Here is a 15,972-nt window from a genome sequence, read left to right as displayed (position 1 = left end):
ATACAAAAGTAGACTCCAAAATCTTATTTTAACTTACTGCCTATACATTCTATGTTTTATTTTTATATTATTATTAGTAAATGTCTTATCTGTTGTGCGCTTCAATGTTAACTCTTTAGTGTTAGGAAACATATGTCAATAACATAATTTAACTGCATAAACAAAGAGAGACATAAGAAAACCATGATAACAATAACAATAAGGCAGGTTAAGCAACAAGACAATTTAACAGCATAAAAAAGACAGCCTAGCAGGAACAAGTAAAAACCTATCAAAACAAATATGAACAACAGGACAGCAGTTTTAGCAGCTGGACAGTTTTGTCAGGTGTTGAGTTTTTTCAGACTAGTGCTGACAGATTTGGAGATTTGTGAGCCATGTTCATTATTGTCTAGAAAAGGACCTGTAAGTGGTAAGGTCCCTGATGTGGGCTGGTACAGCATCTGAATGGAACACTTTCCATTAAAAGCAGTCTTGCATTCAAGACCTTTGCATCCAGGGTGATTGTTTCAGACTATAAATGAAAGAATGTAGTAAATTCGAGAAGCAAAAATTGGGCAAGGTAACACATGTTCTTTTATTGTGGCTGTTATTGAGTAGTGTTGTGTTTTCTGGGTTTTGGTTTGCACTGTTTCCCTTGCGTGTTCATTCGGAGTGAATGAGCACTGTGTTCATGTGCTCCTCCTCACACCTTCCACCTGTTCCTTGTCTGATTAGTTCAGTTTGTGTTTAAGGATAATTTTCTGTGAAATCTTTGTTGAATCTTCTGTTCTGTTGAGTTTTCTCCGTTCTATTGTGTTCCAAGAATAAAGTCACTGCATTTGGGTAAACCTACACTGCTACTGTAACAAAGGCACTACACATTTATTACCATACTAGATGTATGTACATTTTCAAATAATTCTGCAAATCCTAAAATGAAAAGAAAACTTACTTAAATGTTCCATTAAGACTCAGTCACAACTCATGTATTATATACATAATTATAACACTGGAGAAACCATCTTCCCTTTTTTCTTTTAAAACCTAAACATCAAAATTAAAAATGATTTGAATTTTTGATCATCTGTACTCCAGAATATCTCAAGGTTTTGTTGAGTCATTCAATGGCAATCCTCCAATCCTCATATTACCTCTAATACAAAAAAACATAGGATGGGTGTCATGCTTCTCTTAAATCAACCATCTCATATAATCTGAAATAATAATGGACCAAAATGTTCAAAGCTGTATTTGACGTGAGCTTTCAAGATCTTGTGCAGAGAGTGATAAATGATATTGGTTTCATTATTTAATAAAAACACTTAAAGAGAGAAATAGAGAAACGTATGCAGCCTATCAGTCGCTATAAAATCACATGATTATGTCTTACTGGAAGCAAACTCTTCTTTCTTAACACCAATGATTTGTTATCTCCACTTCCTTCAGTCAGAATGGTCAATACACTGATCTGCACCACACCCTGTAACTGGAAATGATCTCTCTCTACTACTTACAGTTTTATAATCAAAATAAAGTTTACACTAATCATATATGACACACTGTAAATAAACTTACCATCATTAATCAAGTGACCAGTCTCAGCTACATTATCAAAATACTTAGTTTAAATTTATAAAAGATATTAATATTTTCTTCTTCTGTTTCTAAAATCACTGCACTAAAAGCCATTCAGTTCGTTTTAAGTGATGCATTCATTTTAAGTATGAAACATTTGTACAGTATTCACTCTCTCGCAATGTTTTTGCTCTCTACCAACTCCTGAGAGAAATACATTTTCATATCTCTTTAGTTTCTAAATGCTCCACTATGTACACCAGCTGGTCTACAGCTAACTGTGTTTGTTTGTCATTCACCACTTTAACCAAGTAGGTTTTGCACTTAAACCAAACCAAAACCCAATTATTAAAAAGTTGGAAACAATTAGAAAGCATAGCAGACTAACAATCACTTGATCCCCAAACTATGTCATCTAATAAAAAGGCTGGTAAAGTGGGTGCATTTCCAGCAATATATGGGAATAAACATTAAATATTAAACATTTCTGGCCATCAGGCCTCAGTGTTGATGCCTGCACTAGTCCGTATATTCATAAACATTTTTAACAACATTTTCCAGGACAATGAAAGATTCTGTTATTTTGTTATAATTTAAGGAAGTAGGCATCTTGTTTTCTTGATTGAGGTAGTGATGCAAGACACTTACAGCAAGCATAAAGACTTTATACTTTCCCTATTCCACAACGGTTCTTCAGATGTTGACATAGTTATACTGATTAATGACCAAACAAAATGACCGTCATTCAAGGCTTCAACATTATGAGGAAATCCTGCAGAGCAAATTTAAGTAAATGATCTAGTTCAGTGCGTGATGTTACACATTAACAGCATGTTTTGTCTGAATTGTTTAACTATGTTCAACAAGTGCAACAAGACTCAGTACACGATCATTCAGTCCATGAAAGTCAAGAACCCAGTTTGGTAATATAGCCTAGTGGTGTATACTAAGCATACACTCTAGAAACAGATGTGTAAATACATCACGTGTACACTTTTAACACACCAGCATGCCTACTTTGTGTTGCTTTCAACACAATTACTGTGTTAGCATTCTTCCTCTAAGTAATGTTGTTATTTAGTGACATTTAGCAGAACGGTTGCCACAGAATGGTCCCCCCCCCCCCCCCCCCCCCCCCCCCCCAGCAACACACAGATGCAGCAACATAGTGGAAAGCATGCGTAAAGATGGGGTGATTATGTCTGGAGTGCCACGTATGCACTGGCATAATACAGTCGGCACGAACTGCTTGTCATCGTTTCGCTGCCCAGAAACTGTATTTTCAACCAGGAAGACCCCAGACACGACATCCCATCGGGGCTCATTAGACCACCGGGGTCTCCATGGATCAATCTCCCAGCTGTAAAGCAACGGAGGCAGCGCAGAGAGAGGAAGCAGAAGCGAGGCTGCCATGCCGGGATACGAACCAGGCTAGGCAGAGCCCCGCACAAGCCCCCGCTCCCAAGCCTCTTCGATGTCTCCCCTTCTATCTGCCACGGGAGGTTACAGTTGTCATAATCATTGCTGTTTACATTCCTCCTGATGCTAACACCACAACTGCCTTGGGCTACTTGCTAACTGCCATTAGCAAACAACTGCGGGCCCAAGGGTTCAAAATCAAACGCTTCTGGCGGGGAAAAAGTCACTAGTTGCTCCATAGTGGCAGTGCAGAGTTGACAGTGGGTTAGCTTAGCTCGTCGGCTAACACTGTCTGGGCCGTGGATTAGCCTCTTGTCGTGACGCACCTTCATTCACCAAACTTTTGCAAAGTGGTCGAACTGGTCCGCACAGGCATATTAGACTCAATCCGTCATGGGTGTAGCACTTCTGACAACATGTATTGTTGACCTCTATTTCTATAATTCAAGAACAACAACGTGCTGTTATCTCCATAACTTTATTAACACTTTGTCAGCTTAACATTACTGAACACACACTGACCCCACAGTCCCACAGTCACCACAGTCCCACAGTCACCACAGTCCCACAGCGCCACTCCCATGGCACCGACGGAGTGGCTGCCAGTTACAGAAGCTCTGACCTCTCTCTTTGTTTATTGTGTTTTTTTATAGTGAGTTTTTCTGGACTTTTAAACGCTGCATCGGCCAAATGCATTCATCCATGACAACCGGCCATGGTCTAGCTGTTGTTTACACTCGAGAGCAGCTGATTGCGCTGGGCCAAGCTAGGCTAGGCCAAGCTAGGGTATCCCCCGAAGAGAGACCGGAGATCCCGGCTGAACTACGGAGGAGGAGGAGGACGTACGCAGAGCCGGAATTAAGTGCAGAATAAGGAGACGTGGGTACAAACCATGCCTTCCAGCTGTTATTACGGGGAATGTGAGGTCTCTCTCGAACAAGATGGATGAGCTAGTGGCGCTAATGAGGCTGTAGCGGGAGTACCGGGAGTGCAGTCTGATCCACTTCACAGAGACCTGGCTCAACGAGCTCACCCCAGACTCACTGGTGCAGCTGGACGGATTTCATCTTGTCAGAGCGGACAGGGACATGAGAGCGAGTGGTAAGAAGAAGGACGGAGGAATTGCGATGTTTGTGAACAACAAGTGGTGTAACCCTGGCCACATCTATTAAGGAGCAACGGTGTACTAGGGACATTGAACTGCTAGCGGTTAGCATCCGGCCATACTACCTGCCGAAGGAGTTTTCACACGTCGTCGCAATAACAGTTTACATCCCTCCCTCGGCCAATGCCGATGCAGCCTGCAAGCTTCTCCACAGTGTTGTGTCACAGCAACAGACAGCGTATCCTCAAGCCTTTCTCCTCATCACCGGAGATTTTAATCATGCTTCCCTGTCTGCCACTCTCCCTAACTTCCATCAGTACGTGGACTGCTACACCAGGACAGTAAAACTGTCTGTATGCAAACACAGCAGACGCCTACAGCTCCTCCCCCCTCCCCCCGCTCGGTCACTCAGATCACAACCTGGTCCATCTGCTCCCTGCCTACATACCTATGGTGAAGAGACAGCCCCCCAAAAAAGGTGTGTGAAACAGTGGTCTGAGGAGGTCAGTGAAGCACTGAAGGACTGTTTCTCCACCACTGACTGGGAGGTGCTCTGTGCGCCACACGGACAGGACATAGACAGTTTAATGGACTGTATCACAGAATATATACATTTCTGTGTAGAGACCACCATGCCCACCAGGAGAGTGAGATGTTTCTCAAATAACAAGCCCTGGGTGACTACTGAGCTGAGAGCCTTGCTGCTGGAGAAAAGAAGGGATTTAAATCTGGTGACAGAAAGGAACTGAGGAGGGTGCAGAGGGATCTTAAAAGAAAGATCAGAGAGTGCAAGGCCAACTATAGGAGAAAAATAGACAACCAACTGCAGAACAACTCAAGGGAGGTCTGGAGAAGACTCCAAACTATTTCAGGCTAGGGCAAAAGCAGGAAGAGGGACCCTGAACCTGGGGATAGAGACTGGACAAGTTAAACCTGTTTTAATAGATTTGATTCTGGTCCCATCCCCTCCAGCCTGAGCACAGTCCAGCCTACCTCCAGCTCCCTTTGCCTGCTCGCTCCCTCACCTCCGCCATCATCTCTGGGGCTCTCACCCTCCCCCTCACCACCACCACCACCATCATCCTCCCCCTCATCACCACCACCTCCATCTATGGGGCTCTCACCCTCACCCTCAACACCACAACCATCATCCTCCCCCTCACCACCACCACCACCACCTCATTCTATGGGGCTCTCACCCTCAACACCACCACCATCATCCTCCCCCTCACCACCACCACCTCCATCTCTGGGGCTCTCACCCTCACCCTCAACACCACCACCATCATCCTACCCCTCACTAACACCACCTCCATCTATGGGGCTCTCACCCTCCCCCTCACCACCACCATCATCCTCCCCCTCACCACCACCACCTCCATCTATGGGGCTCTTACCCTCAACACCACCACCATCATCCTCCCCCTCACCACCACCACCTCCATCTATGTGGCTCTCACCCTCACCCTAACCACCACCATTACTGCGGCTCTCCCCCTCCCCCTCACCTCCCCCATCATCTTTGGGGCTCTCACTCTCCCCTTCACCATCACCACCACCACCACCATCCCTGCGGCTCTCACTCTCCCCCTCACCAACACCACCACCACCACCACCATCACCATCTATGGTACCTTCACCCTTCCCACCACCCTCCCCAACACCACCACAACCACCACCATCATCTATGGGGCCCTCACTCTCCCCACCACCATCATCTCTGTGGTTCTCCTCCCCCCCATCCCCTTCCCCTCCTCTCTTCACACCAACAGTGGATCAGGTGAGAGTGCAGCTAAAGAAGATCAAGGTTAGGAAAGCCACAGGTCCTGATGGCATCAGCTCCAGACTCCTCAGGGACTGTGCAGACCAGCTCTGCCAGGTGGTCTGCTACATCTTTAACCTGAGCCTGACTCTGGAAAGGGTTCCCGTCAAGTGGAAGACTTCTTGTTTGGTTCCAGTCCCAAAGACCTCGTGCCCCAAGGAGCTCAACCACTTCAGACCTGTGGCTTTAACCTCTCACCTGATGAAGGCATTTGAGAGGATCGTTTTGAACCATCTCCGCCCCCTGGTGAGCCCTTACATGGATCCCCTGCAGTTTGCATACCAGCCTGGCATTGGGGTGGATGATGCTGTCATCTACCTGCTGCAGAGATCACTGTCTCACCTGGAGGACACTGGAAATACTGTGAGGATCACTTTTTTTATTTCTCCAGTGCTTTCAATACTATTCAACCTACACTGCTCAAGAGGAAGCTGGAGAGAGTGGGGGTCAGTGACCAGATGGCTGCATGGACCCTTGACTACCTCACAGACAGACCCCAGTATTGGCGCTTTTCCACTACACAGTTCCAGCACGACTCGCCTCGACTCGGCTCGCCTGGCCTCTGTACGGTTCCAGAACAGACCTTTTCCATTACAAAAAAGTACCTACTCAACGTGGGCGGGGTCGTCATAGCACGGCTCTGCGAAACTGGCGTGACTTCGTTTTATACGCGACACAAAACACATAAACATGGAGGACATTGAGGCAGTGGTGTACTTGCTGCTGTATGAGGCTTTCTGTCTCACACAAAGCAAGAAAATTGAGCCGTATGGCTGTAACTATGGTAACGCTGCTGCCGGTATTTAAAAACGCCGGGTTTGATTCTTGTGTGGGACGGCTCATGACGCTTCCAGCGACAACTACCAATCAGCGGCCAGCAGTGTGTCGACGTCACATTTTAGTACCGGCTTGGCTCGCTTGGAACCTCACCAGAGCAGGTACTAAAAAAGTATCAGGTACCAGGTACTTTCCCTAGTGGAAACGCAAAAAGAACCGAGGCGAGTTGAGGCGAGTCGTGCTGGAACTGTGTAGTGGAAAAGCGCCATATGTGAGGTTGCAGGACTGCGTGTCAGATGTGGTGGTCTGCAGCACAGGGGCCCCTCAGGGTACAGTACTCTCACCTTTCCTCTTCACCCTGTATACAGCAGACTTCTGTTACTCCATGGACAGTTGTCACACTGCCATTGTGGGATGTGTGTCAGAGGGGAACGACATGGACTTTGTCGACTGGTGTGAGCAGAACCACCTACAAGTCAACGCCAGCAAGACAAGGGAGATGGTGGTTGACTTCCACCGAAAACCCTCCAAAATTGCACCGGTGAACATCCAGGGACTTGACATCGAGAGAGTGAGGACATACAAGTACCTGGGTGTTCACTTCAATAGTAATCTGGACTGGTCAGACAACATTGACTCTATCTACAAGAAGGAGCGCTTCTGCAGGTCCTTCATTCCAACTGCAGTCAGACTATACAATCCTGCACAATAGTTGCACTTTAGGGTCCTTTTTTAGTTTTACATTTTATTGTTGTATATATTTGTTTTTGTTTGTTTGTTGTTTTTTCTATGCTGAGAACTGCTGTAGCAATTAATTTTCCCAACTGTGGGATCAATAAATATTTCTTTATCTTTATCTTTACTCCTGCCATTACACAAGGCATCACCTCTCCCCCATCTGGGTCAATCTGACCACATCTCCTTGTTTTTGACTCCAGCATATACAGACTAGTTATCAACACGGTCAAACCAACTGCCAGAGCAATACAAGTGTGGCCAGAAGGGGCTACTGAGCAACTGCAGGACTGCTTTTCCTGCACTGACTGGACTAAATTTGAATATGACAATGTTGACACCTACACCTCCTCTGTATTATGCTACATAAAATGCTGCATGGACAATGTCACCACCACAAAACGGATCTGTGTGTTTCCTAACAGCAAGCCGTGGATGAACAAGGACGTACAACTCCTGCTAAGGGCCCGCAACACTGCTGTCCGGTCAGGTGACACGCAACACTACAGCGCAGAGGATCGAGGACCACTTTGGCAACTCGGATCCCCGCCGGGCATGGCAAGGAATACATCACGTTACCAGGCAAAACAACACCTGCAGTCTGACCAGCAGTAGCGCTTTAGCGGCAGAGCAGCTCAACCAGTTCTTTGGCCGCTACGAAGAGGGAAGAACAGTGACGACCATGGACCCAACCCGGTCTTGAGCACACCTGAATTTCGTTGTATGTTCTGTACAATGACAATAAAGAAATCTTTATCTTTATCTTTATATTGCCATTAATTGTGCAAATGTTGAAGCAGTGCTCAACAGTGGTGTGCAGTCAGGTGAGGCAGGGTAGGCAGTGCATCACCTAGGCTAATGAGAAAAAAGAAAAAGAAATAAAAATTATATTATTTTTATTTTTATACTTTTTTTTATAATTTTGTTTTGATTATTGATTTATTGATGTAAAAATAAAAAATGAAAACGTGAAATGTGTTGTTTTAACGATATATAAGGAATGCCACTACTCAGGAGAGCTTGTTTTCATTTCAGAGGACCGGAACTCCCCGCTTGGGCACAACGCTTCTCTGCCTCTGAGATTCTCTGAGAAGGAGGAACAATTTCCAGTATTGATCATGTTGACTTATAAAATCCCCCATTAGAAAGGGTAAAAAGAGTAATAGGCACCAAATAGGCTTTGTTTCATGGGGTTCTCTGATGTTCTAAAGTTAAGAAGAAGTTTGTTTTTCTCATTTGCAAAACTTTAATCAAAAGCTTACCATTCTGTCTAGCATCCATTCTACATCAACTAGAACCACACCCTCTAATCTGTCATACACAATGTCTATACATATGTTTTCAATCACATATAAGTAATAGAGTGAGTTTAAACAGGAATTCTCTTTTATAACAGTTAAAGTTTGTTAAAGTTGTTCAAGACATGTTATTCATAAGTTGCTTTATTACTTATTTATTTATCAAATACATACTGGGCAACTTGTTTGTAAGTTAGACAGAAATGGCAACAACCTGCTGGCTGAAAAGCTTTCTAAAGACCCTCCAAATGAATGGCAAGCAAGATTATCAGCGGTCAAGAGCCAGATAGAGAAGTCTGACCCATGGTACTCTGTTTAAACCATGTCTAAGATCTGTGTAAAGAACAGAAGAGTAGACAAAGGTGAATGTTTGCCAGGGAGAAGTTGTCAAAGGTTGGACAGTGCCATCATCATTTGATATAGAGTAGCTATTCATCACAGATGCAGTTTTATCCTTTATAGAATACAATGAATTTGTCTAGTAGCTGTTTGGTGCACGCAATGTTTTTTTGCACATCAGGAATTTGATACAGAGTAAATTTTGGCAACAAATAAAGCTGCACAGTCACAGTGATCAGAAGAAAATGAAGACCCATTGTGCTGTCCAAATCAGAGTCCAAGTTAGTTTATCAGTCATCCATAATGTGTAATAAAGATGGCCTAGAAACATCTTCTGACACATAACTGACATTTACCATCTGATCTAAATGTACTAGGTTTGCAAAGTGTGTCCTCTATTGAGATGTCTGGCATATAATTGAAGATACAGACATGGACACATTTCTTGGTACCATTCCACGAAAATACAAGAACCCACAATTTTCTCTGAAATTACTTGATATACGTTTTTTATTCAAACATTGCTTTCAACAATTGATGGAACCTTTGTTGCACAACCTTTAGAGTCAAACACAAGCTATTTTTGTAGCCCTCAATGAGACTTGTGCATCTGTCTGCAGGTAGTTTGACCCCCTACTGAGCAAACTGCCCTAGCTGTCTCAGGTTTGAAGGGTGCCTTCCCCAGATTGCATGTTTCAGCTCTTTCATTTTAGGATTTCAGATCAGGGCTCATAGAAGGCCACTTTAGAATAGTCCAATGTGTTATTCTAGGCCATTCTTAGGTGTTTTTAGCTGTGTGTTTTGGGTCATTGTCCTGTTGGAGGACCCATGACCAGCCACTGAGATGGAGCTTTCTGACACTGGGCAGTTCATTTCTCTCCAGAATGCCAAAACATATTCCCATAGTCCCATGAAATTCATAACAATTAATCACATGATGAAGTATTGCCTGTGTGTACTTTACACACACATGCATAACCCAGATTCTGCAACAGCATAACCATTAACTTAATCTGAGACCCAGTCACACAACAAGGGAGTGGTTTCTGAGAACAGCTCAGATTTCAAGGTCAGATCTTCAAGTGCAATCCACAATCATCATCCCATACAAACAGTACATCCTAAACAAACACCATCACGTGACATCAGTGTGTATATAAAGAGCAGAGCAGAGCAGCCTCCTCTCACCACTGATACTTGAAGAACATCACCTCACATTTACTTGACACGGTAAGACACCTGCTGCTTTGACTTTTTCTGTCTATCCAGACTTTTCATTCAGTGGAGCTCATGTTTCTGTTTTACCTCTCTGTATATTTATTGCCAGTTATTTTTTCCACACAGAAAAATATTTAGATCTCTGTCAACACCATGAAGACTGTCCTCGTCCTCTCTATTCTCCTCTGTGCTGCTTTTGCAGGTCAGACACGTAAAACTGAATACACACCATCATCAGTCAGCTGTCCACTAACATTGTATTCTATGGTCACCCTTTGCACCCTGTTTTTTGCAGAGGATTAATTTATCATAATATGTACACTACTGTTACTTAAAGTGTGATGTATTTCTGCAGCTACAGATGAAGACAAAGATAAGGCTCTAGGTTAGTATCGAAGGTTTGGCTTAAATGCACAGACGGTGAGAATGTAAGATCTGCATATATCTGACATCAAACTGACATATGATTCATCCACAGATGCAGCAGTGATGGCCCCAAAGGAAGAGATGGCTGCTGTACCAGGTACTCTTCAAATCTAATGCAACTTTTTCTACAGTTTTCTGTTATTTCTGTTATTTGGCCTATAGCATGGCAACCATTAAATTAAAATAAACTCAATAAATGGCCAAAACAGCTCAGTAAACTTAAGAAACAAACCTAGAAAGAATAAGTGTCCTTTTAACTATGTGAGATATCTGTTAAACATGACATTAAATGACTTTGGAGAAAGTAAACAACTGAAGAGGACAAAAAAGTTTTTGTTTTTTTTAGTATTTTATTTATAGGTTTTTCAGTGTATAAACAGGTCACCAAGTACCAAATAGTACAACAAGAGACACATTTAAATGAATAAAAAATAAAACAAAGGTTTGTAACATAACAAAGGAGATGCGCTAATAAATCAAAATTAGGCATTACAGACACACACACACACACACACCGGGGCCCCCCCTCAAAAAACCCTACTCAAATACAATACATACAAGTCAACTCAATAGACATTTTTCGGTGCATACTGATAAGTGTAGAGAAGTGTTGGGAGCCAACTAAAATCCGAGCGAGGATCTGGAGGAATATTGCAGTTATATACCTCAGAAAAATATTTGAAAATATCTGACCAGAACTGGTTTAATTTGGGGCAGAAGCAAAAGAGATGACCCAGGGTTCCTTCAACTGATTTACATTTAGAGCAGATTGGGGAAACGGAGGGGTAAAAAGAATGAAGTTTAGTACAGGAGTAATGCAACCTGTGGATAACCTGAAATTCAATGAGTTGGTGTCTCGAATTGATTGAGCATCTGTGAATATCACCAAGATGAGTTTCCCAGTCCTTGTCACTTATTGTCAAAGTCTTAAAAGAAGTCTTTTTCCCAAGCTTCTTTTAAGTGTTGTGAGGAGATTGGACTAAGTGAAGTGAAAAGATCAACAAATTGTGAGGTAAGTTTCTTAGAATCAGGGGGACGATTCATAAGATTGTACAGCTCCATGGGAGCTGGCAATAACTGAAAGTGGGGGATGTTTTTACCGGTGAAATCTCTGACCTGGAGATAAAAAAGTATGCTATCAGTATGTATGGCCACTCAACCTGATTGAAGCCTTTTGAGGGTCAGGGGCGAGAATGGTGATTTTAGAATCATTACTGAATCTAGAGTAGGCCTACATAACATTCAACAAACGCCTAACATTAAAAAATGAGCAAGTTTGGACTAGGTGGAGTTTGGAATCGAGCGTGTTGAATCTGGTGTTCATGTCTTCGTCCAGCTTTCCGATGGCAGCCAAGATATTAGCCAGCATGGGTTGTGAGTTTGAAGGATCTTCAGTAGACCAGTGCTAGCTGGTTTAGCTGGACGCTAACGTCGTCATCCTTTTCCATGGCAGGAACTGTTCTGCCGTTTTTCTTCAGGTTTACTTTTGGATGTGTAGTTTCTCCTCCTTATTTCTGCTGGAGACGCTCATAGTTGTGTAAGTGTTCATTTTTAGCATATTATTAGTGAGGATGTGGAGGAGCCACTCAAAGATGCGTCTACTCCATGCGGTGTCCACTAGCGCCCCTCGACTATTCAAGTTGTTAATTGATAGATAATACTTAAAGACACATTTCCCCAAAGCAAGTTATTCAGGGTTGTGTTAGGTTTGGACCCAGGGCCAAAAGCTATGGGAACCCTGAAAGTGTTGGTTTATCATCTTCAAGTCATCATCAAGTTCTTAGCCATGTTAATGACTCTGGGGATGTTGTTGGTCCATCTGTTCATCCCTTTCTTTGGTTTATGACCAAATATTAGCAAAGCAGGACATTCCTACTGTATTAGCTTGAGCTGTACTTGATTTTAATTAGCAAATAGAATGCTAACATGCTTAACTAAAATGGTCATAGCGCTGCTAGACTGTTATCTATCCATGGCTCTATTTTATTTTTTGTATATTACTCAGACCCAGGTGGTAATGTAGGTATGAATTGTGTTGATTTGATGGTAATATGATGTCACCTTGACATCCTTGACTCAACAGAGATGGAGGAGAAGATGATGAAAGAAGAATTTATGCCAGAAGATTCTTCCCCTGTTCCTATGAAGGGTAATGATACTATATATTCTACAACTAAATACACTGAAATACATATTTGAGTTATCAGTTTAACTTTGTCGTGTATATGCTTCCTTACTGTTTTGTTGGGCTATAGATACATTTTCATAAGTTAAATATATTTTATACACAAATTTGCATGAGTTTGCCACATATCTAAAGAAAACACACAACTGAGAAGACTTAACCAACACATATAGACATGATTGATAATATAATACATATGGATAGTCTGTAGTATCTGCTAATTAAATATTAGAAAACAGGACTAACCAAATCTAAATTATATATAAGTATATATATAAGTATTTTAAATGACCTAAAACTCTGTTTGTGCAGCTTGTGTGTTTGAGGAGGCAGCAGCACCTGAATGTCATTTCACAGTTTTGATGTTTTCCTTTGAGTTTAGGCTGTCAGAAACATTACTAATGTCATATAATATAATGCTAGGATGTCCAAATGAAAAAAGGCTACCTCTAGTTTCTGCATGTGTTAGGGGCATTAACTAAAACCTGTCTAGTGTTTACATAAATGCTGCCATTCTACAAAAGGTAGCAGACACATTTCAGCATTGAAAGAACATTTTTTGTTGTTGTGCTTAAAGATGCTGTAGAATTTGTGATTAGCAATGAGCAGTTATCAGAGTAGCTCAGTCTAAGTAAAGTTCATGTTCTCTCTCCTCTGTCTCTCTGTAGCTCGTTTTAACTTCTGCCCAGACGGCTGGTTCAGCCACGGCTCTCGCTGCCTCCTGTTCGTCAACATTCCCATGTCTTGGTACAATGCTGAGGTATTGCTGTATTATTAATCAGAGCAGTTGTACACACTGTGAACATTACTATTGCCACTGATGAATGCAACATATTCTACAACACAGAGATGTCTATTGTACACTAGCCAACAGCTTCAGGATAGTCAACTATAACTATTTGTCATCATCATCAACTCATGACATGCTGAGCTTTACAAGTAAATCTTCCCATCGATTTGGAGGAAGAAAATGAAGACATGAAATGACTGATCCTCCTCTGTCCAACAGGAGCACTGCAACAGCATGGGTGCCAACCTTGCCTCAGTCTCCAACCCCAGAGAGTACAGCTACCTCCAGCATATCACAAAAACAGGTGGTCAGAGCATCGTATGGCTGGGAGGCTTCTACCTGCAGGTCTGAATTTATGTAGAGATACCATCTTATTCAGTCCAGATCTACCCCAGGACCTAGTCCAAAGGGAGTCTACACTTCAGAGCAAATGAAGATACTAAGAAAACACTTACTCAAACTCGTGCTCTTTGCCTCTCAGGGCCGGTGGCTGTGGATTGACCGTGAGGGTCTCTATTACACTAACTGGTACGCCCAGTCCACCTCCAGCAGCTACCCCTGCATGTACTTGCGCACCACCAGTAAGTCCACCAGTTTGCTGTTGCTAACTAGTTAAATAAGCAAATGTTTTAGCTACTTTTATAGTACTGACTTAGCTGTTTTCTGATGTTCTCAAGCGGAAAATGAAATGTGATCATGTTCTAGTGGAAATATATTGAGTTATAACAAAAACAAATATTACCGACATATGGGAGAGTATTTGTGACAAAGTCAAGGCTGTTAGTAAAACCAAAAATATTCCACTCCAAAAATATTAACACAGATGGAGTGAGCAGCTGGTTAATACCTGCCCTTCAAAGGTATTGAAGGTACCTTCAGGTTTGGTAAATCACAATGTGTGTGTTAAATAACATATTTACATTTTCTCCTCCCTGTATTTTGCACACTTGGGTTAAAACGTCTCATATTACATATTCATTATGGTAAACTACTAAATGGACAGTATGTATTATTTTGCACTGTTGAAAGACGCAAACCTCAGTGTGCTGTGTTAGTAGATCAGCTTGCACATTTTTTGTGGGTGATGTCAAGTTTGCACACGTTTCTACACACGCAGACCTTTAGTAAATCAGACCTTTTATGTTTTTGCTTCAAATGTTTCAGATGCGATGACATCATCTGTGTAAAAATGTTTTTGTTTTTCTCATCTCATCAAATTTCAGATGGTTGGGGGAACACCCAGTGTACCTCTGGTTATCGCTTCATTTGTTCCAAGAACCCTTTCGGCTGTTGATACAACAACAGAACAACACAACAGCATCTGGGGCCTTGTGCTGGACCAGTGGCCATTTCTGAACTTTGTTGTGTGTCTTACTGAAATACTGCTTTCCACTGTTAATTCTTGAAGTAACTTTTGTGTAAAATCATTTATGTTTAGCTTCTTTTCTATAATAAAGATGTAAAAGAATAAAACATGTGTGAGCTTTCTTTAAGAGCTTGGTTGAAAAATGTCTGTAGTCTCATAATACTAGGAGTCATTCATCTCAGAATTAACAACAGTTATGAGTCTGGTTTTATTATTATTCCTATAAACATGCTTAAATCAGGCAGTTCAAATGTTGTGTAAGTAAATCTCATAGCAAATACTTTCATCTCTGGTTTTGATTAAAGACTGTACAATGAATCACAGTAAATATAACTTTTCTTTTCTATGAAGAGCAAGATGCTCAATAAAGATTATGTGAGGAGTAGGAGAGCATGATGGTTTTCTACCTGTTCTTCCCCAAGAAGGTAAATAAGGAACAATGTTTCTCACGTGTGTCAAGTACTCTGTTAATATTGCTCAAATGGTGCTCCTTTCCTCCCTGTTGCCTCTCTCTTCTGAAGCATTCCTTGAGAACAGCTGATTGGTCTTGAAAATCTTCCTCGCAGCTGCATAATATATACATGTGTATCTGTCTTCAGAGTCAGCTCTGGAGAAGCCAGAATAAGCTGTCCAAATGTTCATCTGAGTACTAAAAGCTGCATTTTTATGTTATCCTTTTATTGTCCAGATTGAAAAGGATGTCAACAAATGTCAAATTAAAGATATTTATATCACAAATGTCATTGTTCTAAGGTTCAAAATATTAAATGACATCATAATCAGAGGTGGTCATGATAGCATACTGATATTGTAGGGAAGTACTGACATAGTTATTGCTATATGTTAATATGTATATCATTGCAATAAATATAACAGGTACATCTGATGACTATCTTTTACTTGCATATTTAAATTAAACATATAATACATATGCT

At 41.9% G+C, this 15,972-nt stretch overlaps 1 protein-coding gene across 1 annotated transcript; it reads left to right on the top strand.

Annotated features, from left to right (window-relative positions):
- The first annotated feature begins 10,423 nt into the window (after window positions 1-10,423).
- On the top strand, window positions 10,424-15,020 carry LOC134000801 (ladderlectin-like). Its single transcript, XM_062440289.1, has 9 exons — window positions 10,424-10,472; window positions 10,626-10,655; window positions 10,749-10,793; window positions 12,780-12,845; window positions 13,194-13,226; window positions 13,550-13,641; window positions 13,891-14,016; window positions 14,153-14,252; window positions 14,895-15,020. The coding sequence occupies exons 1-9, from the start codon at window positions 10,424-10,426 to the stop codon at window positions 14,963-14,965; spliced, it is 612 nt and encodes a 203-aa protein (XP_062296273.1). The 3' UTR covers window positions 14,966-15,020.
- The last annotated feature ends 952 nt before the right edge of the window (window positions 15,021-15,972 follow it).

The sequence above is a fragment of the Scomber scombrus genome, chromosome 2, assembly GCF_963691925.1.
Source record: "Scomber scombrus chromosome 2, fScoSco1.1, whole genome shotgun sequence".
NCBI lineage: Eukaryota > Metazoa > Chordata > Actinopteri > Scombriformes > Scombridae > Scomber > Scomber scombrus.
The sequence above is the reverse complement of the archived record's forward strand: the minus strand, read 5'-3'. Positions and strand labels throughout refer to the sequence as shown.

Excerpts from the sequence above, each read along its gene's own strand:
- LOC134000801 (XM_062440289.1), top strand. The coding sequence starts at position 10,424 with ATGAAGACTGTCCTCGTCCTCTCTATTCTCCTCTGTGCTGCTTTTGCA. Across the intron at positions 10,473-10,625 it reads CCTCTGTGCTGCTTTTGCAG|CTACAGATGAAGACAAAGAT; the intron begins GTCAGACACGTA and ends GTATTTCTGCAG. Across the intron at positions 13,642-13,890 it reads TGTCTTGGTACAATGCTGAG|GAGCACTGCAACAGCATGGG; the intron begins GTATTGCTGTAT and ends TCTGTCCAACAG.